The sequence below is a fragment of the Agelaius phoeniceus genome, chromosome 8 (assembly GCF_051311805.1).
Source record: "Agelaius phoeniceus isolate bAgePho1 chromosome 8, bAgePho1.hap1, whole genome shotgun sequence".
Lineage (NCBI taxonomy): Eukaryota > Metazoa > Chordata > Aves > Passeriformes > Icteridae > Agelaius > Agelaius phoeniceus.
The window spans coordinates 16008389-16035456 of record NC_135272.1 but is presented as its reverse complement, the minus strand read 5'-3'; the positions used below and the strand labels follow the sequence as shown (position 1 = coordinate 16035456).

The window sequence follows — 27068 nt, the reverse complement described above, 5'->3', positions numbered from 1 at the left end:
CATAACATTTCTACCTATTAATTTAGAAATGGTATTTTTTGCCAAAAAACAAGAGGTGGCTTTTACAGATTTGAACATTAAGCAACACAGCAGAACTCAGCTGACTGGTACATTATAGCTGGGTAAGAAATAGTTTTGCCTTTTTCCATAACCATTTGATTATGCTGTGGAGCCTACATGTGCCATCTGATTATCATGCAGAGTAGATAATTGATTTGGGAACGTTATTTGATTTGCACTTCTGCTAAAGCAGTTTCTAAGGATCAATTCACATCTGCTAAGGTGATGGGGTGGGTTCTTCCCTGAGCCACCAGCACTTCTGTTTTTCCAAAAAAAAGCCTTCTATATCATCTACACTTCTCAACTCCAGGCACAGCCTTCTGTGCTCCCAGATCATTATGACCTGCATGCATCAGTTGTAATATCTTGATTAGGATGCTTTTTCTTATTCAATAAGGAAATAATGGAACTGAAAGATCTGCCCTGAAAAAAGAAGTCAGTTCCTTCAGGAATTATTTCCTGCACTGCATTATTATGTATTATTGTAGGACCATATAGAAAAGAGTTCTGTCCCTTTTTCCTGAAAGGAACAAATTGTTTAATTCTTAGCTGCTAGCCAAGCACACTGATGAAAAAGCATTTTATCCATTTTTCTGTGGTAATAGTAGGCATCCTATGCTTGGTACTTACATTAATCTGCAAATAATTGTACTTTTTTCTGGTTTTCATCTGATTATATGATTAATATCTTATCTGATTTACAAAAATATGAGAGAATGAAATGTTACAAGGTATGTGTAGTTCCAATATGTATTTATCCAATATATTCAACTGCATTCTGTATAAATGCCTTTCAGAGATTATTAATATAACCTTAGTGTTTGAAAAATAGGAAGTATTTTTAAAAGCTACTCTGAATGCTGTATCTAGTTCCCAAATTCTACATCTAAAGCTCCAACTGTTTTTTGCCATTACTGTCCTTTGTATAAAATCATCATTTGTAATTTAGCACAGTATAAGAAAAATGTACTTCAGGAGGACACCGTAGTAAATTGTTTTTCAGTATTTTTTTTTTCTTCCTAACAGAGAGTAAAAAATAGATCACTGGAGGATGTGGTTTTGCTAAATGTTGACACAAACACTCTAGAAACCCCTTTTAATGACCTGAACAACCTACCTGGTGAAGTGGTGAGTCTTAGACATTTCATTCTTTCTTATATAGGTGCTTGAATTACTCGTAATTATTTTTGCCTCTTTTTGCTAACTGCTGTAAAAGGAATAAGGGGGTGAAAAGCACCTAGTGCAGACCCCTACATTTGAGATTTTTACCTTTTTGACAGCTGAGGAGACGTTGAATGGAACATCATATTCCTTATTGTAAAAGTAGGATCATAATTATAAAGCCAGCTGCATTCATTAGGCAGAGCTGCTTTAAACGCAAGAGTCTCTTCATCTCATCTTAATCATTATATTACAAAGTAGGCATTTCTGTCTGCCTAGTGGCATGTCTTGCAAAAGAACCAGAGAGTTTTTGAAGGCAAAAAGAAGAAGGGGGCCAATTATCGGCTTCTGCTTCCCTGCCACCTGCCAGCGCTTTCCTTTTAATTAATGATCTGATGGCACTGGTCAATATAATAAGAAATGCTTGTACAGTTGGGGTCAGAAAATTCAGGCTTTGATCTTCTTCAACTTTGTGAAACATTTATTTGTTTTTTCTAAATTATTTCAGTTTTATTTTAATCTCTTCTATCCTGCTGAGGGCTGCGTGAATGAAAACCTATACTGTTTGTCATTTGCTTTGGCAGAGCAAAGACTGCTTACTTAGAATTCTATTTGTAAATTAAACTGCAAACCCAGTTTGTCATAAAAGACATCTGATCCTTTTGAAATGACGAAAGCTGTCTTTTGTCTGTAAAGGATGATAAATTAAGTGCCAGTTCTTTCTGGACTTTGATCTTGCAGAGGGTGCCCCCCCGCTTTTTTTTGCTTTTTTTTTTTTCTTTTTTTATTGCCTATAGGAGAACATACTCTGTGTATCATTTTAAACAGTCACAAAATTCACTTATCTTGTTTTTCCCAGTAGAGCTCTAAAAGAATATAATTGTGAAACCACTGTTTTCATTATTCAATTAAAGATGCACAAGCTGTCACAAATAGTTGTCAAGACAAAGAATTTTATATCAAAATATGAAATCAAAGAGTTACATTTTCTGAAATTGTAAATCATAAAATACCCCTGTCGTAATCAAAGTAATATCCTATGGTGGCATACTGTGTCTTTTGTTACTGTTGATAATTTGTATATATTTAGTACAATAGAAGTCAAACTCTTGATGATAGCATTCGTGACACTGCCCTTTGATTTTAATGATCTAAAAATAAGTCTAAACATTTTTAGAGATCATCTGGTCAGTCTTTGGACTCTGTATCAACTGTAGTTCAGAAATGTAAAAGACTATAAAAATTATTATGATGTTCTTTGGTTTACATTAGCATATTTATTATTAAATTTTGTATATTTTTGTGATGTTTTGTGATTTACATATGCATGGATACATGCACAAGCATATATACAGTAACTTTGACTGTACTCTGTCATTTGAGAGTATAACATGTTAAATAAAGAAAGAGTCATTTCCTGATGTGTCAGGAGCTTTAACTGGACTTCCACTGAGTGAACAGGGTTGATATTATAATGTCATGAAGGCCTGCATGTTAAATAATAGCTGGATGTGGAATGGAGAATTAGGCATCATATTCCATGAGATACTGGAGTTACAGCTGGAGGTCCTTTGAACGGCCAAAATGGATCTTTGTGCAATAAGAGGCACTTGTCATGTGTTTTACAGGTGCATATCAAAATGATCTCTAAATAAGCAGGCTAGCATGAAGGAAATAGGGATACAGATCTTCCTACTTCTAGAAGTTTCTTTTCTCCCAGAATATATGCATGTTATTACTGCAAATCTTAACTTAGGTTATCCAAGTGTACAGACTAGACTTAAAATATTTTTTCCATATCTAACATAAAACAAAAAAGCCAGTTTCTATGCAAAATTTACTTGCAGAACTTGAGGATTTTATACTGAAGCTTTTAATTTGAATAATCCCATCTCTTATTTCTCTTCAATCTGTAAGGCACTTTAATTAAACATTTTGGTGGAATGCATATACAATTACAGTTGAAAAACCTGGAAACAAAAGGCACAGGGCTGTGTTTGGTTCATAAGGTGACAAAATGCTTGTCCTCCTTTTGCATTCATGAGGGGCAGTGCAGCTGCTGACATCTTGGGGAAAAGTATAAGGCACAGGAGTGTAGAGTCAAAATGGTAAGTCAGGCTTAAAACATTAAAGGGAATGTCAAAGATACATGTGTGAAGCATTTTGACTTATATAGAAAAACCTCATAAGCATACATACAAAAGTAGTAAAACTTCTGATGAAAAAATATAATGAGTACCTCTGAAAGGCATTAAAATAGAATGAAGAACTGAAAATATAAAAGAAGTTATAGTCTTACTGTCCCTTTCAAAAATTGATTCCAGGTTGGTTAACAGCCTAACAAAAGAAATGCAGTATTTTCCAAGTTTTCTAAAACTGTTTCTTGTGTCCAGAGGGAACAGAGTAATTATTTTCTTGATCAATAAGCCTGATGATGTCCTCACAGCATAGGTATTTAATGGTTTACCCTTGTATATATGCTCTGATCATGAATTTTTTCAGGATAAATTTAAGATTGAAAGAAACATTATTCTATGGCGTTGTCTAATAAACTGTATAATAAATTAACTGAGATTTAAAGGCATTTTTAAATCATTCACTTAAGCATTTAAATTATAGGTACAGGCTAGATGACTTTCCATGCATGTGAACTCTATTATTCTGTCAGACTGACCAGTGGTCTTGACTGTTCAAAGGTCAGTGGTCACAGTTGTCCTGAATTACCAGTCCTTTTTTCATGAGGACCCTCTGCTGCGTTGCATGCTGTAATCTTCTTAATGGCTTCATTCCAATATTCACACATAATATTTTAGATTTATTGACTGTTAGAAATACTACCATGCCAGTAGCAGTTCCGCTACTCCTAAGGTATTTAAAATTGGAAGAATAAATCAGGGCAAGACTTTCAGGAATCCTTTGTTTTCTTGGAAGGGGGAAAGCCCCTCTTTTTTCACTCTTCTGACAAGAAAGCTTGTTTTTAAATTTCATCATTTCACTCTGAATTTGTCTATTATTTTTTAATTAAAAAAAAAAAAGAAAGTAAGGAGCTACTTCTCTGGGAGTAAATTTCCTAATATAATAATACTGAGATCACCACTTTAATAATATAAGGCACTTAGAAGAACATACGTGACCACAGACTGAAATTTATAAATTTTGGGCCTGACCCTGCAATACCTGCTTGCACTTAACTCTGGCATAAAGACTTCTCCTTTGCTCAGATGTGAGCACTTTCCTAAACAGCTTGCAGAATTGACAGCATCACTTCTAGCAACCAAGTCTCAATGACTTGAAATCATAGACTGAGCAGAACTTTTATAAATATGATCTTCAGAAGACAACAGACTTTATAGTCTTTTAGCTTCTTCTGTGGTGGTTAAATATTGTCAACTGCAAAAGCTACAGAGCTGTTAAAAGATGTGCAGTGTTTGTACTGCCTGCTACCTACACACTGTGATGCAGTACAGAATGTAAACTGGACTTCAGAGATTTAGTTTTGAGATTCCTGAATTTAGAGGATTATAACACCGTAAATTTGGCATATGAACATTGCTGTTCTAAAGTAGCATTTGAGAATTAGGCTGTAATTCATGTAAAAAATTGGTTACTTTATGCAGCGATTACTGGGAGTGCAAATTATTTTGTAAAATACGATGATTAATGGTATTACAAAGAAATTAAAGTCAAAGTATAACAGTGCAATTAAAAAGATTTTTTTTTCAAAATATAAATAGCATAATTTATGATGGTTTTTTCCATCAGAAAGTATACAAAAATATATTTAGAAACTCCGCAGTCAGCAGTGCTTGCAGTGTTATGAAATGACTATTTATTGTGAACTTAGAGTTGAGATTCTGTTGAACCTTGAGATAGTTTTAGAAGCTAGCATATGAGATGGAAAAGTACAGCTAGTTTTGAAAACATTTGCATTTAAGTAGCTGTTTTTGTCTAAATGAGGACATTTTTATTAAATGCTGGAGGTCTCCCTGAGATGCCTAATCCTCTGTGTATAGATAATATTCAAATACACAGAAGCCCTTTACTAGAAATGGTGATTTAAATATCAGACTCTGGTTTGTTTTGAGGTTTTTGTTTTGTTCCTTTTCTCTGTGATCTTCTCTTACTTTCTTGTTTTTAAGAGTGACCTTCTACTTACTTTTGTAGTGGTATCATCTGATGGAGAACAACAAAAAGTAGTTCAAAACATAAGAAGTGTTGCTAATACCAGAGAAATAACTGGATATATTTTTCCAGAGATCTAATAGTCCTTCAGAACTCCAGCGTATGGTTCTGTATTTCTCAGATAACAATCAAATACAACATTATTCTTCTATATGTGTTTAAATTTATATATGATTCTTCTATTCACATGGATATTGAAGAGGTATTAGTCATATTTTCTGTCTATCAGATATTTAGATTTTAGGAGACCTAGAAAGGATGTATGCGTAACCATTTAAATAAATTCTACTTTTTGCTTCAATGATCAACACAGTGTATTTCTGCATTTTAGATAACTTAATTACACATCAGTCTCATTTGTATCTTTGAAAAACTATTGTATTGATTTAGACCTTTCTGAAGTTCTGATTGCTCTTCACTGGCAGTTTAGCAGTCCAATGAAGTCACCTTCCTATGAGAAACTGTTGCTAGGAGAAGATAAAAACAGTTTGCTTCTAGTGTAAATTAATAATACAATTTCTGCAGCGGATCACTGGTGTCTTTCAGGAATAAATTTTACCAGCATTCTAACCCCTGCAGTTTGTTTCTTGCAGTTCTTTATTTTTAAACTATGTAAAAGGTTATTTCTGCAAGAGAGATACAAAAGAAAAAAGGTTTAGCATTCTTAATCATAGTTAGGTAAATGAGTTAAAATATAAAATATGAAATATAAATGAAGAAAAGATTTTGATACAGATGCTGCTTGCTGTTTTTTTTGGTTGGTGTCAGAATAGTATAATTTTAAAATAATTTCAAGTGCTATTAATGATGTCACCCAAAGGGGTCTCACATTTCCTTGGTTTGAGGTGCATGGATGTAAGCAATCACAATCCTGCTGTGTACCAGGTCCTTCCAAGGAGATCAGTGCACCCTGTCTCTTACCTGTGCCTGCTATCCTGGCTGTAGCAACTGCATTGTCACTCTGACTTTGATTCACATGTGGAACTGGGAGAATTTGCCATCAGCCTACCCAAGTGTGCCTGGGCTGAGCCCTGACTGAGCACGGTCCTGTTCTTGTGTGTTCACTGGCCTCAGCTTGGAGGACGCCATGGCAGGTCCCAGGGGCACTTTGAGGTCTCCAGCCAGGGTCCTGCTGGGGACAGCAGGCACATCAGGGCTGTGCTCACACACAGCTGTGGCTCCCATGATCTCTGCAGACTTCTTCTTGAGAGCACCACGCTCCTGGTTCTTCTGCAGAATAATCTGATGGAGCTCTTCTCGCCTTTGAATTCTGGCATTGCCTTTCTGAGGCTCAAACTCTCTCCAGGACAGCACACAAAGATGTGTATTTGTCTAGGGTGCCTGCCTGCAAACTGCCAGCCATTGGAGGGTCTTAATAATGCTGAGCTAATAACACACTAGCAGAGCAGGAGATTGGTTGTTTTCTGCTGTTCTTTTTAGCACATTTTTTGCCTAAAGCATCCTGTTAATCAAATTTGCAGTAGGGTGCTTAGGGTCTGCCTGAACTGAGAAAATTAGAAAATACCTTTTTCATTCATGTTCCTCATTTGGTTGTGTAATCCCTCTGCTCTGCATTATCTTTACCCTCCCTCTTCTCTTAACCTGTCCTATCATCTGCCATAATTTCCCCAGAATCAGAAGGTACAATTTAGAAGAATGTAGATTTAAAAGAGTCTAGAGATTTTTTTATCTTTTCCCTCCCTTACATTTAGAAGATGCTTTTCCCTCCCTTACATTGAGAAGATGCTTTGCCTGTCTTGACAGAGACAAAATTTTAGCGGTGACAGTTCTTGTCGAATTAATGGTATTGCTTTTATTTTAGTCAAATTGTGCTACTGTCTATAGGCAGGTCTTCCTTGTATGCATTTATTTTCCCTGCAATGAAGTCTTATTTTTTACAACTGTAAAATAATTGTACAATACAGAACAAAAGAAAAAAATCAAACCACAAATCCAAGACATGCATTTATTTTTTCAACCTTGAACTTCTTAACCGGTTTTTGTACTTGGACTTGTACTTTTTTTTTTCCTTTTGAGGTGTAAGGCAAGAACGTAAATGAGCCTTGGTGTGTGCTTTCCATGGGCTAAACGAATCAGGCTCAAAACTTTTATCTAGATCTGTGGAGCTTGGATATAAATTGAAAAGATCACAGCTATGGGGAAAAGACCTATACTGTAAAGGCCTTTCTGCATAGATTATGAACATCATAACTCAATAATTTTTTTTTCCAAACTATAGTTATAATTGGACCCAATGGGGGTCTCTCTCTTTGATCAGATCACAGTAACTGTGACTTTACACTGGAAAATGTCACTACTGTGAAGGTTTATCACCTGTAGAGCTGGTCTTTTCTCTGATGCCATGTTCAGTTCTCATTAGCATTATTCAAAGTTTAGTTGTTAATTAGGTTGACACTTCAATTACAATCATCATCTACAAGAGCAGTCAGGACTGCTTGCATAAAGAAACAAAAAGATGCTCATTCTTGCATATATTTCCAAAAGAATGAAAGCTGTTTTGGTGATAAACTTGTATTTATAATATTTCTTTTAAATAGTAACTCAGAATGTTACTTCATTTAGAGACTTAAATAATGCTCTGTTGGGGACATGGCAATACAAAGGGATGTAGAAATGTGTATTCTATGTAAGTAGAGTTGACTTATTTTCCAGATGTCCCTCATGATGGAAATTAGGAGAGTATAGACTGTATCTGTGTATAATTCCACATATCTTGTAATAATTCCAGAATTATATGATTTTCCTCCAAAATATGTTGAAGTAGCAGTCACTTAAATTAAAACTTCCCCCCTTTCTTTTTTTGTTTTTCTCTAATTCTGTCTAACCAGTGGTTGTTATTTGCCAAGTAAAAAACAGAAACCTCCTTTAGAAAGTCAAGCACTATAATCAGAATGGTCTTTTTTTCTTCTAAACTGCAGGCACTTCCTAATTACTGGGTTTTTTTTCTTCCCTTTCACATTTATCTTCAAGGACAATTCTGTAGGCAGTGTTACACCGAATTTACAAAAAACTTTTCTCAACTATTTGTCTGGTAGCGGGTACTCCCATGTTGCATGGTAAATGATATAAGCTAGGAATTTGACCTAAAATAAGAGATACTCCTTGGCACTGACTACTAAGTGACCATTAAGAGTCCTTAAAAATAAGCCTTCATAGCTTAAGTAAAACAGATCCAACTGTCTACATTCAAGCAAGCAAATACATATTATGCTGGAACAAAAATCTGCAATGAAGTGACTCACATGCATTTTACTGTAAAATAATTAAGCTTATTTATGTCAAGAGGCCTTGGGAAAAAAAAGAGAGCATAAACCAATCTGCATTAGCACTCTACCATCATCCCCTGCCTTCATTTCAATTAACAGGCCAGCAGGTGCTCCTTGCAGTTAAAAAGATAAGCTATCAAGGAGGAGGATGAATTTTTGGCTGACCTATAGACACCATGGTTTGCCTGCTGATTGGGTTCATACCTCGCTGTACCAATTTCTGAGGTGTTAATTTAACTGTTCCACTCTGTCACGCAGGTCTCGGCCTTGAAAAATAAACTGAAAAAGCAGTCGACAGCTACGGGCGACGGAGTGGCCAAGGCCTTCCTTCGGGCACAGGCAGCGCTCTTCGGATCCTACAGAGATGCACTGAGATACAAACCAGTAAGATGGCTGCCCTGTTGCTTTTTTCCTTGAATTTATAAGAGCAGGGTCTCATTCTTTCAAGGAAAATGTGAAATGTTTTATGCTGGTCTGGAGTAGTCTGTTTTAAATTTCACTCTGTGCTAAGGAATTGGAAGATACCACCATCTCTCAACAGTGAATTGAGCTGAAAATACTCATCCAAAGTCAGATATTTTCTTATTTGTATCAATTTTGTTCTTTGTTAAGTATAAAATCAGATTTTATTAGTGAAGCTGCTCACACAGAGCTCACATGGTTTAATGTGGTGAAGAACTGAAGGGGCTGTGCCTTTCAGACTCCATCGGTTTTCCAAAGGTTTTGCTGTGCTGGAGGGCAGAAGCTTCTTTCCTGGCAGAAGCCACATATGAGCCAAACCATGTATCTCTCTATTATATACTTACCTTGATTACACTTGGAAGACAGGAGAAATGAAAACCCATTTCATCTCATCAGAACCTCAGAATTTGTATTTTTCACATTTTGCTGGTATTCAGTTGATTAATGTTTTATGAGCTTTCATAATTTCTAAATAATGAGATGATACATATTGAGTTGGAGATAATTAATCAGAAAAATCTTAGAGATTAATTTCATCCATCAGTCCAGATTATTTTTCTTGCAAACTACTGGTAGTGGTTGCTTTGATCAAATGCACTGAAATGACATTGAGTGAATCGAATTCTGAGGATCAGATGTTTGGTTGTCTGATGGATTCAGATAAATTCCAATTTGACAGGAGAAAATCATCCTCACTTGAGGAGTCAAGTTAGTAAAGCTGGTAGGTGTGTGGAGCATGGGTGGGTATTTGTTTGGAGGTAAGAGCACTCTGAGGAGCTATGGTATTCCTTGATGGAAAGGATAGGATAGTTATTAATTCCAGAAGAGGGCTTCACTGGGGGGATCTTTAAAATAGAGTTTGGCCCTTGGATTTTCCTTCTCCCCAAGTGGTTCTCTTCCAGGCAGTCTTTTGTGCCGTGGGCATTTTGCAGAGCAGCTGCAAAGCTGTCTCTGAGAGCCACTGTTGTGAGAGGGCAGGTAACCTGGGCAGACATGCAGTCATGTACAGCTTTAGTTCATGGGCTGGTGTTTAGCAGCTCGCTTACAATATGGAAATCCCATTTGCATTTCATACAGAAAGGGCTGCACCTGTTTTAGAAATCACTGGATTTCAACACACTGCTTGTTTCAGTAAAACAAATCATTTCAACAACACAGATAGTTATCCTTTTTTCCATTCTGCCATCACCTGAATGTAGTTCTCTCCTTAGTCTTAAGGTGAGGACACTAGTCCATGCCAACTCATGGCAGCTTGCAGTAAGAGCTGTTCAGTCAAAAAGTGTCTTTTGGACACTTAGGATATGTGCAAACAGAAGGATGTCAGTCTGCTTATGTCCTTAGCTCTAGTCTGACCAGAAATAAGCTTCTGTCAGTCCTTTGTTTTGGTAAATGTGGAACTGAGAGTGCAAGTTTTTTAGCAACCTGGTTAGCATCTCTTTTGAAGTGAGCTCTCCTTTTAACTGATTCCCATTTTATTTCAGTTTAGCTGTTGGCATATCTGAGATCTACATTTGCACTGTATTGGAAACAGTGCACTGTGCATCATTTCAGCTGGCAAACATTTGTCAAAATGACCTTTGAAGTCTTTCTTTCTGCATTATTTTCTTTTGCAGATTTATCTGGGTTTGGCTCCACTGATTGCATATAAGAAAGATATTTATGAAACCATTGTGGCCTGATTTTTTTTTCTTAAAGACAAGTTATTTCAAAATATCTTAGCAGGCAGAAGTCTGCTGGCAAATACTAGCATATCTTGGATTGATATCAAGTTGTTCAAAGACAAAGCATATTTAAAAATAAATAAAGCCCCCTTGTAACTGTTATTTTGAGCAGCATTCACATAATCTTAACTAATTCAGTACTTCACAGTATTTTTGTGAAAGAAAAGTTTAATTCACTCTGGATTAGTAGAAATTAAGAAGATTTCGTATGATTAATCAGCTCATTCTGAATTTGCGTTTTCCATTGTGAATTGGAAAGCTGAAAAAAATCAAATCACATTTGGCTGTATTAGGAATATTTGTCAAGAGTGTCAAATCTTGATAACTGCTATTGCAAAGAAAATATTTCCCTTTGTTTTGGAATCTGTGGTGCCAGGTCTAATAAGGTAATTTAAACCACAGCTACAGACTGAATTTACATTCTTTCAGGAACTCAAGTAGTATTTATGTAGAAAGTTTGTAGGGATAACACTTAAATAAAAATATTTTCCATATATATTTGAAATACTTTTGCTATAAATAAACTTATATTTTCAAAATCAAGATCTGAGGTGTTTTGGAGTACATTTCTGAGGATCACAAACCTCCTGGTGAAAAATAAAATAATGTATTTGGACAGTTATCAATTGCTTGAAAGTTGAAAAACATGTCTAAGTGAACTATTTTCCTTGCAACAGTGTGTCCTGTATGATTTCAACTTGAAACATGAAACAACTGTCATTAATATTCACTTTGAGTAAAGAACAGCTTTAATAGTGTCTGTACTCATCCAACACTTCACTCCAAACGCTGTTCATCACACTGAACACTCATTCTGTGCAACTGTTTGTTTGCAGCACAGGACAGATTCTCCCCGGTATAGCAATATGTCTTGGACAAACGTCTAGCAATTATTGAAAAAAATGATTGGTGAAAGGCAAAATGGGAATCTTCAGGGGTCTTGCAGAGAGTTCGTGGGCCTCCAAAGGACCATATGGAAAATCTGACTACTCCAATACAGACAGGAAATATGACATGTAATAGGGAAAGTTTATAATAATTTTTTGTGCATATTAAATGATAATGAAACACTTAATCCAGTAAAAGAAAAGAAGAAATAGCTGTTTTTTCTGATTTAATCATTACTAAATTAACCTGTCACATTGATATAACTGTTAAGAGTACTTTTTAATATGCTACTTTACATTAGCAAATATTGTGTAATAGGAGTGGATCTGTAGAGCAAAGCAGCCCAGCTAGTGCTAAGGACCTGACATTCACACAGTGTGCATTTCTGCCTTCACTGGGGTTCTGGTTCTAGTCTGGTGTTGAATGCTGAATACCCATGACTAGCTGGAACTCTGCTTTAGTTTAATCCAGAAGGAATCCATCTCACACATGGTTTGTGGGGATGATTGAAAAAATTTCTTTAGTGTCATTTGGTAAATGACCTAAAAATAATCCAGAAAAAAGTATTATCAATGGAATGGTGAATTATAATAGTTTTGTATATGGTCTCCTTCACATAAAGGACTGCAATCCATTTTGAGACATTGTTTACTTTGAGTGCTCACAACTTGGCCTTGAACCTTGTGTTGCTCCTAATTTCTTTGAGTAGTCCAGCTTTTGGGGATTTCTCCTGGATAATGCTGCATGTTCCATGTTTCAGAATTGAGGGCATAGGTGGGACATAGACACAAATAGGGCAGTTGTGAAGTTTGTGTCATTTTGTTATCAGGGTTGTGTGATGTTGTGTTTTTCCCAGCTATTTTACTTTACACGTTCTTCCTGCATGTCCATGGGCAGATGAAGGCAAAAGCTAGTACATGTTTTTCATTAATCATATGCAATATAATCAGTTAATAAAATAATATGTGACATAAAGAATTCTTTAAAAGAATTCTATTGTCTGTCCCAGTCTATGTCTGGAGAGGGAGTGGTAGATAAGAGAACAGAGAAGGAGTAGAAAAAGATTGAATATAACAATATTTGAATGATAGAGAATAATTTCCCTTCTTTTGGGGATAAAGGCCTTGAAGCTCTGGATGTTAAAAGAAATAAACCCAGAACAGCTTGGTTTCAAGTTGTGATGGCTGTAACATCACTCATCAGAAATGAAATGAAGAGCAAAGGCTGCTGGCTTGCTCTGGAATGTTCAGCTGTAGGAGTTCAGGGGGGGAATAGGATAACCAGGATTACCTTCATGGTGAAGATGGCACAGCCTGTCAGACCTCTCTTTAATTGATTGTTAAATGGATGCTTTGGGCCAGTACTGACAAGCAGTGACTTCAGCTGTCCAACAGATGTTGTATTCAATTACAATGAATCAGAATAATACAAGAAAATAAATAAAATTTATATTGGAAAAAAAAATTGAGATTCAGAATGCACTTGAATTATTTGAGGGTGAGGAGATAGTAAATGATTATAATTGAGTTTCAAAATTGCAGATATCTCTTGCAATGGGGGATTTTGACTTGTTTACCTTTCCCCCAAGAGTTAGGTAGAAAAAGTACAGCAGCATACAGTAATGAAATGGCAGAACATCATTGGTGTTTAAATCCAGAACCACCCTTTGTAATACCTGTTTGACTATTTATTTGATTTCTATAAGAATTCTATTTTACATGCTGAAAACCATAATTTTTTTTTTTGTGTCAAGGACTGTTATTGGTCCTTTTTTGAATGTAGATACTGTGCTAATAGGAGTTGGTTTTAGGTATAGTTTAACTATACCTAAAATAAGAAATATCAGTGTATCTGAATCTTGTTGGGTTTTTTGGCTGATTGCAAGAAATTTACAAATTTTGGAAAAATTTGTTTGTAATGGTACCTTCCTGAGAAGAATCACAGCACATGCTCAGTTACCCCTCGGCCATTATGTCTGAATGTTCTGACAGAAATTTTTAAGAAGAGGAATTTTAATATCAAAATGAAATTATATTAATTGTTGCTGTAGAATTAATAGTTGGGATGAGTCATGCTAGAGTGAGGCAGTGTTTTCTGCAATAAAAAAGTATTTTTACTTCTTCAAGTTAAATACCACTAGATTTAGAAAGCACAAACACACCTTCTAATCTAGGGGTTTTCATTCCTTTAAAATGATCACACTGGTTTAGCTCAGTTTTCATGTTCCATTGAGGTCTGTATAAATAGCTTGCTTAAAATGTGAATGTAGCTTAGACTCAGAAATTCCTGCTGTGTGTGGCAAGCTATGAAAGGGGAAGAAAATTCTATAGCAACTGTTGTTAGAAGGACAGATATCATGTTTGGGCATAGATTGTTTGGTGTGAGTATTAGCTGTCTACTTTTCAGTACAGAATCCCCACTGGGCTTAGATCGAACTTGTTTTGAAAGTACATTGTAGATCAATACAACAGGGGCCAGCTGATGGCTGAGCAGTTAAATATCAGTGCAGCATTCCTCCAAAACTCTCTTTCTAAAGGTAGTCAGCTGTATTTGCTGAAACAGGAATGGTACAAGCTTTATGTATGAAAACATTGAGAGCTGCTTTTGTTTATAGTAATTCAATAATTCACTTGTTAAATAGCACTTCAAAAGACTTTGTGTTTGCAGTAACAATCTTGAAGATTTGGAAAACAATTTTGTTGGTGAGAACCTTGAACAAATAAAAGAGCTAGGAGTTAATTGTGTTATTTAATGCAATTTCATTAAAGTTACCACAGATACCCTGAGAAACCTTCCATGTGGAATTTCTGCAGGTTTCAACAGATTTTCTCATTTTCATGTGCTGAACAGGTAGGAGCTTTAAACCTACTCAAATTTTTAAATCAGTCTCACAGTCAGCACGTTGAAATAATATGTATGACATTTGGATGTGAACTCCTTATAGAATTAAATGAATTTTCAACAAAGAAATAGCTTTGGTTGTTCTGTCTGAGCTGTACTGATAAGGGAACAGATGCACCAGTGCATGCATTCTTACTAGGTATCTGAAACATTCAGTGACTAAAGGAAAGTATTTGGGAAAATATTACAGCCATGCACTAAAAAGGAGTGTTGAACTATCGTTTCCTGGTGTTCTCTTAGAAGGCTCCACCACAAGCAGTGCCATCAGGAGAACTGGCTGGCTGCTCTCTCTTCCCTGGCTGGTGTGAAAGGGCAGAGCCAGCATGCCTGTTTTCTCTCCTGTAGGGAGATAACCTCTCCTTTTTCATCTATCCCAGGAGAACTGGGAGACTGGCACAGGGAAGCATAGCTTAGTTTTTATTTTATTAAATAGTTTATTTTGAAAATATTTTCTCTCTTTATACCTTAATTTAATGCATGTCATGAGCCATCATCTAGTCAGAGCTGCACTCCTATAAAGCCTCTGTATTTCCAGAAGTGCTTCCTTTGTGTAACAACATCAAATAATTAAATAAATATGATACATGTGTGTGTGCGTGTGTATGTATATATAGGGAGTTCTTTTAATTTGCTGCCTTGAAATTTCTTGGAAGAGCAACAGAACTGAGAAGAGAGTCTGCCCTCAGGAGCACTGTGTCTTATACCACCATGTGACTGTTCCATTTGTTTTGATGCACTTTGATTTGCTAAGTAGCTTGGGGTCATCTTCTTAAGACAAGAGTCTTTAGGAGCTCAAGAATAAATATCTAATGCAAAGTGGGTCAGGAAGGCAGTGCCATTTAAAGTACTGCGAATATTTCAGGCTGTTTGGCAGATCCAGCATGCCCTGCATGTGTAGAATGTTCATCAGCTATTTTGGGATGAGTTGGGGGAATAACTTGAATGCTTCTGGAGATTTGATGAACACAGTGCTGTGTATTGTACTGAGCTGGGTTTGTGTTTCAGAACACTCAGCTACCCTGGGACAGGGCAGTGATTGTGCAAATCTAAGACTCAAGTTCTTCCAGTGAGAGAACTTTTTTAAAATCAGAGCTTCCATAAAGAAGTAAGGATGCAAGACTTGTTGTTGTACTTAAATACTTTGCTGAGTTGGAAAGAAAAGAAAGATTTTGGGAAAAGGGAAGTTTTTGATAGTATAAGAATAGATTTTAAAATTACATCACAGTGGTTTTACTGCAACATTGCCTTAGGTCACACTTGAGCCATTGAAAAACAAGGTGTAAGGAACAGTTGAAAATTATTTACAGCTGCTCCAGAAAACTCAGCTAAGTCTCCTGGAGAAAGTGCTTGGTGACACTCTGGAAGGAGCTCCCTGCAGTCAGCTGGAATGATGGGCAAATGCAGAAGTGCCATGTACCATTGGAGCTAAACAGTACTAGGAGCACAAAGCTGGGGTGATCATGGCCGTTAAATTTGTCTTTAAAGTGGCTGGAGCTGTTGTGAAGATCATTGTAGCAGCTGCCTTTCTTGAGTGGCTGAGGTATCTTTTATTCTGTTGTGGGATTGCACTGGAGATGTAGCTTCTGGGTAGTAAAATTTCAAATGGTAGATTTGGGTGGGGCAGTCTGTGGCATTCCAAGTTTTGTGTCTTTGAGATCTTTGATAATTGTTGCTAGCCTGGTAATCATTTTGGTTTTGTAAACTTGGGTGAGAGGCCTTTCAGCTTTACAGTGAAATCTGATTGTGTACCTTCACTGCCACACAAACTTCATAATTACTTGTCCAGTTATGCCAGATAGCTTCTATCACAAAGTATGGACAAGAATAACAAAACTGGAGAAATGCTCCTCAGTGGAGGAGCATCCAGTGGTCTGTGCACACTGAAGACAGCAAATTTTAAATGAAATTAGGGAATAACAGAGGGAAGAATTTGATTGTTTATGAAGATTCTCAATAACATCTCCTTCTTTCAATGAGTGTTGTTTTCAGTTTTTTGCAACAAGGTCTGACTTTTCAATGAATACTTGTTTATCTTCTTTCATCATCCAAGGGTTCTGCACTTTTCCCATGTGGGAGAATATGTTTTATTGTTTAAGTGTTAATGTTCAGACCTTTTTCATTACCATGTTTCAGTTTGTAGCCTTTGTTTTGTGTAAAAGTAAAATAGATGTGCGTTTCAATCATTTCCTGTTAAATCAGCAATGTATTTATCAATCTTCTCATGTCTTGGTAGAATAAATATATAATTAATTTGATGCAGACACATATTTTTGGACTGAATTACAGTATATGTGTACACTCACCATCCTAACTTTTCCTGTTTGGTTTTTTTAGGGAGAGCCTATAACTTTTTGTGAGAATAGTTTTGTGAGGCATCGTTCCAGTACAACGAAGCAGTTCCTGGAAACAGCTGTTAATCTTCAACTGTTTAAACAGGTATAAAGAGTGTAAATGGCCCATATTTAAGGATTTTCTCTTAAAACAGATCTGTGTTAAAATACATTTTCCTTTCTGTCAGCCTACAAAAGTCTGGACTGAAATCTAAATACAAGTACTTTGGGTACAGTCATCCCAGATTTGTTGTATTTTTATGTCTGCAGTTATAGTTCAAAGGAGTGGTGGTGAAACTGAACAAAAAAATAACCCCAGGGTGCAGAGCCAGTGCAGCATCTCTTCAGAGCCAGTCAGCAACCCAACTAAACAAGAAAAATCAGGAATCTCCCAGCTTGATGGTTGAACTTCGTTTTCAGCTCTCTTGGTTCATGCCCAAAGAGCCTGAACAGCAGAGTGCTTAACTTAAATTGGAATTCACTGGTCTTTATTTAAAAACTGGATTCACCCTGCAACTGCAGTTTTGTTGGCTGGGCTTTTTGAAATATGCACACAGAGAATGTCACAAACCTGAGCTATAGGGGTGGCCTGAACAGTATTCTAACTGATCTCTTAAAGCAGAATTTGAATTAATAGAGGACAAATTGTTGAATATCTGGGCACAGCTCAGTTATAGTTTGATTACAGTCTTTGAAATGGATTTTGTTCTTTGATTTTATTCTGTAACTCTTCTCTCTTTTCATCAGTTGACCCCATTGCATGAAAAAGGTGTTAAACTTATCATTGGACTTTTATGAAAATCAAGGAAAATGTGAATGAAATCAGAAGATTCATGAAAATATATATTTGCCTGCAAATGCCTGGAATAATTGATACACAAGAGTTCATGTTTAAATAATCAGGGGGACTTCTTTGAAGATAAACAACCATGATAGATTAGGGAAGTCTATTATATGTAGAATCTTCTAATTTTTAAAAAGCATTTGGTGTTAATCAGAGGTTAGTGTCTATTGTAAAGATTTGGCTGAGGATGGTATTTTATACAAGCCCCCTGAAAATGTGATCACAAAATGGGGCTCCTTCAATTTTACTGTGGTTATATAAAATAAGCAATAAGAAATCTGAAACCTTTTGAAGTCTGGTTGATTGGATTGAAATGGGAAGAAGTAACTGATTGAAGTGTGGCTTACTCTGTGCAATAAGGTAGCATGAAATTTTCTTAATAAAAAGCTGCTTACAAGCAATGTTTCTAAAACATTATCACACTGGCAGTACTGAAACAACCTTCAGCTACCATGAATGGGCTGGCTCTGTACTTACCCATTACACTTTCATGTGTTCAAATAAACAGAATCAGTTTACAATTTGTTTATAGCTTGTTTTAATTTTATTTCAATTGAAGGAAATAATAGAGGATTAGGAAATAGTAACAATTTTGATGATGTGTGTGGTTTAATAGTAGTAGTAGTTTTTTTTTATTCTTCTGGTTCTTGTTGCAAAGGTTACTCCTACTTATTCAGTTAATCCTCAGCCCAGCTGCATCTTCTCCAGTTTTTCCCGCTCACAAATGAGCTGTTTTCAAAGTTGTTTGTATTCAAAGAGACCAAACTGTATTTTACTCTGCTCTGAAAGGCTTTTAACAGAAAATAGTTCTTAAGGGCAGCCTTAAACCTAGACCAAGCATAAAAATTGGTACTTTAAATACACCCGTTTTGCCATAATTGACAAGTGAGCTTTATTTGTGCTGTTCTATGAAATCCCTCCTTTGTCCTTTAATTTGGCTATCATGGAAGGTAACTAACCTTTGTCTCAAGCTGCAAACATAAGTAATTAATAATTGTATATAATGCATCAAATAGTTCTCATGAGTGTCCAGGGAAAATATGAATTCATTCTTAGAACTAGCCTGAAGCCTAATGCCAGACTATCTCCTTAAATAGTGTACTTGTATCAGCAAGGTAATCTGCAATGTTTGTTGGGATTTTCTTTCCTAACATGTTAGAAAGTGTTACTTAAAAAAATAATTAATGAATGCAGAAATCAGAAGCCTTTGAAAATTGTTAGTAATTCAAATTTCATTTACCATCTTTATGACCTGAGCTCTTTTGTGAGATATGTGCTGTTATTTTGTGGAAATCACATTTATGATGTTTTCTTTGCTTCTAAAAACCTTTCGGTTTTAAAGTTGATAAAATTACTTGGATATTCTGAATAGATGTGGTCTCTCTTTTGGTTTTAGAACTCAAAATCAGTTGAGGATAATGTCTTTAGTCACCTTAAAATCCAAGGGTAACAAAATTGCTAGTTTTTCATTGAAAGAGGTAGTCATCCAAAGGTTCTTTGGATCTCAAAGTGAATATATTTCTTGGAAGAGCAGGCCCTGATTTTTCAGTCTGCAGGTTTGAAGGGTGTGGGTTTGAAAAATGGAAAGAGAAAACCCATAAATTCTATGTGTAATTCCACATGCTATTCTTTTCATGTAGCAGTTTAAGTGCAACCATTAACAGTAAATTACTCAAAAGTACCAGCTACTACTACTACCACCACTACTAACACTTATCATTTCTTTTAAATAATGTCTCCAGTATCTTTTTGCTAACAGTTCTCTTTGTCAGTATTTACATTAAATACTCAATTGGTGTGACCCTCTCATATTCAGTCAATGTCTCAGCCTTCTGTTGATAGGATTTTAGCAGATGATGAGTATGTTCATAAATCTTATGCTAGTTTATAGTATGGAATGAATTCATAACTTTCCCCAAAGAGATAATGTGGTACAGTTCAAAGGAAAGGATGGGAGTGGAGGCTGCTGGTTTTGGGGGGCTTTTTTCACAGCAGTAGCTAAAGGTGCTCTTATCTCATTTTCTTACTGTGAAATAATCCAGGGATCCCACAGTGGTCTGACCATGAACCAGCCTATTTGGAAAAAGGCCAGCTTGGAGTAAAATGAAAAAAATAAGAAGGAATTTAGACAAGGAAGAGAGAAATATCTTCATGCTTACCTTATTCTTGCTTCTGGAATTTCTGTACTCTGAGAAAGTTGTTTTTTCATGTCACTAGTCTGTTCATTGGCAAGCATCAGATTGTCACTGACATAATCAGTGATAAAAATGATAATCAGTCATAAAAATGATACAGCCAAATAATTAATTCTGGTTCATTCCTATGTACTGTTTAGTACCAGTGAATAACTCATAATTCTTGCTAGAAGATGTAGTGTATAATTGGAAAATTGCTTTCTCACTTTATCTGTCAGACTTGAGTTAGCCTTTCCAAAACAAAAAGGGAGGGCTTGAAAGAATTTTAAATCTATAGGAATGTGCTTGTTCTACTTCCTTGAAGCCTGGTAATTCTTGAAAAGAATGTATTCATCCCTTCTGAGTGGTTTAATCATTAATTTTCTAATTTTGACTTTTTCTGACACATTTGGATCATTTCATCTATGTATGTGCACTTATTTGTAGCTGCAAATTCATGTGGTCTTGCAGCTGAAACCTCTACATGAGGATAGCTGTTGGAATATACATCTGTAGATGCACCTAAATAAGGGTTAGTGCTTAAAAACACCCATGATTTCACAGCAGGACCAGGGAATGGCTTGGTGACCTTTATATGATTATGATAAAAAACCCAGAGTTACTATTAAGTAAGGAAATAAATTCTTTTCTTGCCATTAGAAAAATAAAGAAAATATTAATAACTTTCCAGATCTTTACACCTGCTCCTGTGTAAAGGTGTGAAGTCCATCAGAGAGCAGTGTATTATCCTTAAGACATATATGGTGTTGAACATACAGATTGCATTATAATGGACACATTTAAAACTCTAACACTGTGAAGCAAGAGAAGAGACAACAAAGTGTAGTGTATGTGACCCTTTTTTTTCCACCTCCAGTTTATTGATGGTCGGCTATCAAAATTAAATGCAGGAAGAGGATTCTCTGATGTTTTTGAAGAAGAAATCACAGCAGGAGGCTTTTGTGGAGGTACAGAATTAATTTGGAAGTACTCATTGGCAGTTCTTTGGGAACTGTTTGACATGATGTCCTCATGATGTTTTGTAAGTCTTAGATGTCATTGATCTTTTTACTGTTCTATTGTTCCCCCTCATTCTTGGAAAGGTTTTAGCCTTTAACAAATCACTGCTGGGATACACATTATTATGTATCTAGTTACACCAGTGCATTAAATATGTGATATTAGATATGTGTGTAATATTAGGTATGTGTGTTTAATACTGTAAAGTAATATTTATACTTCAGTATACGATGAGATATCACTATAGTTTTACATTTTTAACTGTGTATTTACAAATATGATGCATTCAGTGTAAACTGAATTTTCAAAATAATTTTGACATTTGTACTGCTTAACTTCTAGATAATTATGTTTTCCATAAATGCTTCATTTTCTTTTCATATCTGCTTATACCTGCAGTGTAGAAATGACAGTGATGTCCTGAATGTTAAGGGAAATCTGCTTTCTACGATGAATGTGTAACTCTAAAAAAAGTGGAAGTTTTTTTTACTTTTATATATGATCTGAGAAGGGACATGGAAATTTATCTTCTTTGTAAACAAAAATGTAATTCCTCGTGTTTGCCTCAGTTGTGTTCACTGACAATTGTTACAACACTTTTCACATCAGCTAACCCATGTGGAGGAGTGCATCCTGAATGCAGTGCTGATTTTTACGGGATTATGGAATGGTTTCCTGTTAAACGTTTAGGACAGGTGTATTGTTATATTACATATTGTCATGTTTTAAGCCCAGCACCACACAGCTGCTCACTCTACTGCTGCCAAAACCAGCCCAGGTGTAAGAGATGATATCAAAAGATGGGATCAATATATGCATGACTGTACAAATACTATTTTATGGTCAACCTTGAAAGTTGTGGAGAAGCTTCCTCAGTAGATGGAGGTTATGTGATTTGAGCAACTCCACTGAGGTGCAGATGGCAGCTTTGGATGGACTTCCTTTGCAAGACTGTCCTTGAATGGGACACATTGAGGGGAGGATTTGGCCCCACAGAGAAACTATCAAGTGCTGCAGAGCCATCTGCACCTCATAAAAAAATAACTTTTTTATTCTCAAAGTGCATAATTTCTTTTGTTCAAGATTTTCACTGCCTTCTTCTGCCTTCTGTGTCTTGTGCTAGGATCTAGCACATAATTTGAGGTTTTGTTCCTTGATCAAATTGTGGTTAGTTTTACAGAGATTTACTTCTTCCCTGCCATTTTAGGGTAAGTTATGCCACCCTGCAAGCAGATTTGAGACTTTGAGCATCCATTATTCAGATAAGTGATGTCAGTATTCAGAGCTCGTTTGCTGACTGCAGTTAGGGGTCAGAGGCTGCAATAAAACTGCAGTGGAAGTTAGATAAAGCTTGTTTCTTGGCTGTGCTCTGGCAGGCTGTGAACTGTGTCTCACCTGGCTCTGTTCAGGAGGGACCGCTCAGCTCTGCTGGCGGCGCTGGGCTGCCTTGCACTGCCCGTGTGCTTTTCAAGTCAGACAAGCTGATAGTGCCAGGCTGTGGACAAATTGCTTAGGGCACATACTCAGTATTTACATAACTGCTGTCTCATTATTGTTATGAAGTGCAGGGCTAACAATATGTGTGCAATTGAAGGTGACATTTTGTGACGCTAATGGGGTAGAACTATGATCTCTTTGCAAACTTAACTCCTGTCAGCTTCAGCAGGAAGCCCAGGGTTTGAAAAAACCAGGTGAAACCCAGATTTCAGAAAAGTCACAGAAAGTTACTGTTAGCTCCAAGCTGTTAAAAGGACAGGTGAACACATTCTTAGTGTAGACAGTATAATTTAAAAACTACTGAATCAAATTCAAATAGAAAGTGTTTCTTTAAGTAATCTCTTTCTAAATTTGCATTTGTCCACATATGCAAGTTTAACTAAACCAGAAAATTGAAGAATTAATCTTAAATTTCTTTTTTTTTATGATTTTCCTTAAACAAACAATGAAAAAAGTGATCAAAACTTATTTCTGTATCTGCATCTGAAAATAAACTTGTGAGGCATCTTCATTACAGTTGCACTTTTTATAATTGAAATTTTATTTTCTCTTATTTTTTTTTCTATAGAAGTATAGTTCTCAAGAGCTTTTCAATACAAGTATATAGTGATGGATTGATTTAACACTCAGTTTTCTTGTAGAATATGTTAATTAATTTTTAATTACATTAATTTTACCACAGCAGCCTTTTTTTTTATTGGTCTAATATCATTGGTGCTAATAGAAGGAAAACTGAAAAACAACCCCAACATTTCAAACTCCCTTGTAATGGTAATTTGTTTTAAGGATTCAGACTTTTTTTGCTAGGGTTTCAGGAGGTTCAGCTCTAGCTGAGGGAATGCAATATTACCATGGTTGTCTGTAGATAAGTATCTGTTTTCTGATTATCATCCCTGAAGAGTCACTACATGACTAGATGAACATTAAACTTGGTCATTTGCTCTGATCCCATTTATTTTTTCTATTAATTGTTTAAGTCAGATTGTGACAGAGAAAGCTCAGCTGTAGAAAGTATTAAGGACACCTCAAGACAGGTGATACATGAACATTGTTGACAAGAATTGAAGCGACGAAATACCATGTTAAAGAAAGCATTTATGGTTCATGCAATATCCTTAACACCCCAGCAGTGGTTAGATTTCACCTTGTACATGTAATTTATGTGCTTCCTTCCCTGACAATTCTAGGGAGCCACATCAAAGAAGTGAGAAATGAGTTGTTTCTGCTTTAGGTTGCTCTTTGCCATTCTGAATGGAATCAAAATGATCATGAAGGTCCCTGCTCTCTAAGCAAGCACTGCTTCCACTTGTGCCATCATTCCTGAGAGTCCGGCTGTCTCAAAATTGCTTGTAAAAATTGAGTGGAATGGGTTCAAGTACCCATTATGAGCCTAAAGAGTTCATGTTTCTTCACCTCATCTTGAAAACTGGGAATACCTTTTCCAATGATCCAGTTAGTTCTCAGAAATGTTCTAGGACTGTGTTTGGCTTTCATTAGCCATTGGAATAATTCTAGCCACACCTTAGTTAGTGGAATATTGGAACACTTGAGGAGTTTTGCAAGCTGTTAAAAGTCTGTAAGGTTACATCAGTATGGTCCTTTCAACGTGGTCAAACTCTGTTTGAAGCTGGAGTGTTCTTTTCAAAGTAAATGTTGTGTATGGGGTCAGTAGCAGCTCTCAGTACCGGAGTATTCCAGTGACTGGTATACTCTAAAAGTTTCTCAGGGATCATGGACCTAATCTTGTTGTTCAGCTGATGCACCTTTGGGAAGTAGCATTGACTTCTTCATCAAGTAGAATTTAACGTGCTCCTTTGTGGCAAGTTTAATCTTCAGTGGTCCCACAGAACTCAGTAACTCTCACTTTCCTTTAGAGGTTTTCCTTTCTGAAAGAAAGTAGATACAGTTTATATTCCTGTGCAGAAAAAAATCCTTTTAAATTATTAAGTTGTTAGACTTTTCTCATGTTCCTACTTTGGTATGGTACCTTCTGGAGTCCATGTCATTGTTGTGTTTGAAAGTTTGCCCAGAGGGATCATTATGCTTGAATGCAATTAATACATTATTCTTTACTTTGAGTTAGTGTTTTTCTTCTTATACTTCCTAAAAGCATGTTACCTTATCATCGTTTTAATTTCACTTTTACCTTAATTGGAATAAAAAACTGTATGGTGAATACATAAGCTTTTACAAAGGAAAGAGAAAACAAGCAATAAGAGATTTCTGAGTTTCTTTCTTAGTGTACACACAGTCTTATCTTTACATTCCATGTCTATCTGGAAAGAATTAATTGAATAAGTAATCCTCTAAGTACATTTTTTTATTCTGATAATGGAGAGGGTTGCAACATTAAAAATGTTGAATATATGTTTGATTGCGTTAATTTCACATTTCTCTTTCAGGAAATTCAAGATCTTATCAGCAGTGGATGCATACAGTGAAGGTATAAATTTGGTTAAATAATTATATAGAGTGAAGGTATAAACTTGGTTGAGTAATTATACTGGCCACCTTGTCCTTTAGGTCTCAGTCCTTTTCCCCTACTTCTGTGTAATGGTAAAAGTTTGTTCATTTGTGAGAAAGACATAAGTACATTCTGTAAGAAATACCAAGTCATAGTATTTGCAAAAATTGTTTGAGTTTTTTAATTGAAGAATTAAAAAAAAATTCCCATACACAAAACAAATGCCAAAATACATAAGATTTTTATGTCTGTATAGTCAAAGATTTCATTGCTTTCTGTATCATGCTGCATTCCATGGCTCTGAATTAGGTGTGACAATTTGATATGAAGCTTATCCCTTCTAGTAAATAGCAATTTTGTTAATATGGATTTGTGCAATTTGACTAGCAGAAGACCCTTGGTATAACCTTGTTATTCTGCAGCAGTAATAAAATACATTATTTTAGATTAAGAGAATTCTTGTTTGATTAAATGAGATAGTTCTTCCTGTCAGGTCAAAGTTTTTTTAGTTGCATAATAAATATGATAGGAACACATGAAAAATAGCCTAACTTCTGAATTGATTTTGAAGTGGTAACAGTGAATGAAGACTGAAAATCCATCATTCTGTTGGAGTGCCTTGATAAATGTGTCAGCTGTGGAATGACGTACTGTAACCCTTGTGTAGCTGCAGACAGCAGGCTGGGGAGGAAACACAGCTGTGCTTGCTCTTACCCATTTCAAAGGAGGGTTGTTACTTCTTCACAGCACACTGTTTATTTTTCCTTGCTGTTGTCTTAAGGTTTACCTTGTGTTAAAATGTTACTAAAATACATTTTTTGTGTATTTCAGAAAGGCGGTGCACTGATCAACACAGCAATGACCAAAGCCACTCCGGCTGTGAAAACAGCATATAAATTTGTAAGATCATTTATTTCAAATAAATAATAATCAAAATACTGCAATTTCTGACAACCTCGCATTCTCTCTGAATGCTGAAAAACCTAAGCATTTTATAAATAAATTGCAAAAAGGTACTTCAGCCTGTAGAAAGTGTTGAGGTTCATTTGTTTTCTCATATATAGGATTTAGAGTTGTTTCAGAGTCTTCTAGATAGCTTGTACATAAAAATAGACTTTATCAAAGCATCAGTGTGCTGGTTTTCTTTCAGTCCTCATACACACTGGAAGCTTATTAGAATATCATTTAGGTATTTGATACACAGCTGTAATTTCACTTTGGCAGTAAGTGCTGCACTATTGAGATGTGGTAAAGCATCAGTAATGTGTGCAGCAAATCATCTGCTCCTTTTTAAAAACGATAGTGGAATGCTCATGTTTAACTGGATTTAATGCTTACACTTTTCATCTTAAAAGATCTTGTTTTTCAAAGACTGCCTACCCTGTGATGCATGTGAGATTATTCTGTATTATGCAGAATGGTAAAACAGCATTAGAAAAAAATGAACTGAGAAGTGTTTTAAAGTTGCTTTTATAATGCAGAGGAAAAGATTTTTGGCTTCCTTTTTGCTTTTCCAAATATTTCACTAGCTGGATGCATTATAAATAATCCTGAATAAATCAGTAAATCAATGTGTACTAGAGTATTTTAAGTAAAGTTTTCAAACAGAATTTTTAATTTTACATCACTTTAAAAACACAGCAGTCGTGGAAAGAAACAGGTAAATAAATTAAATATACTTCATATTCATGGACTCATTTATAATTTAAAAAATGGTTCATCTGCAGATTATTCTTCTTCATTTGCACTGTCTTAGACTGTGGTTCAGCCTTCAATTTTGATAATTATGCCCTTGATAGTAAAGGTTCTTCAAAGTGAACTTCTGTATATGCCAGGAAACTGCAGTAAACTTCTGAGGGTCTTTATGTATATGATATCTATTTTTCTACCCTATTTAATTTCTTACATTGTTGTCCTTTATGTAGCCTACTACCAGAGGACTGAAATATGCATTTCTTAATTGCCACATAACTGTTTGGGAGCTTTGAGTAATTTCATTGGTGCCATCCCTGAGAGTTAGAACAGAGCACTCCAAAATTCATCCAAATGCTGTGAGCAGGATCTGGAAAGTTTAAAG

At 35.7% G+C, this 27068-nt stretch overlaps 1 protein-coding gene across 2 annotated transcripts in view; it reads left to right on the top strand.

Annotated features, from left to right (window-relative positions):
• The window catches only part of DENND1B (DENN domain containing 1B), a 151048-nt gene that overhangs the window by 100096 nt on the left and 23884 nt on the right, over positions 1-27068 (top strand). For both annotated transcript variants that reach the window (XM_077182083.1, XM_054638328.2), the window contains 6 exons: positions 1087-1188; positions 8949-9074; positions 16997-17098; positions 20888-20978; positions 24930-24970; positions 25823-25891. In XM_077182083.1, the coding sequence (XP_077038198.1) occupies positions 1087-1188; positions 8949-9074; positions 16997-17098; positions 20888-20978; positions 24930-24970; positions 25823-25891 (531 nt within the window). The remainder of the gene's footprint in view (positions 1-1086; positions 1189-8948; positions 9075-16996; positions 17099-20887; positions 20979-24929; positions 24971-25822; positions 25892-27068) is intronic.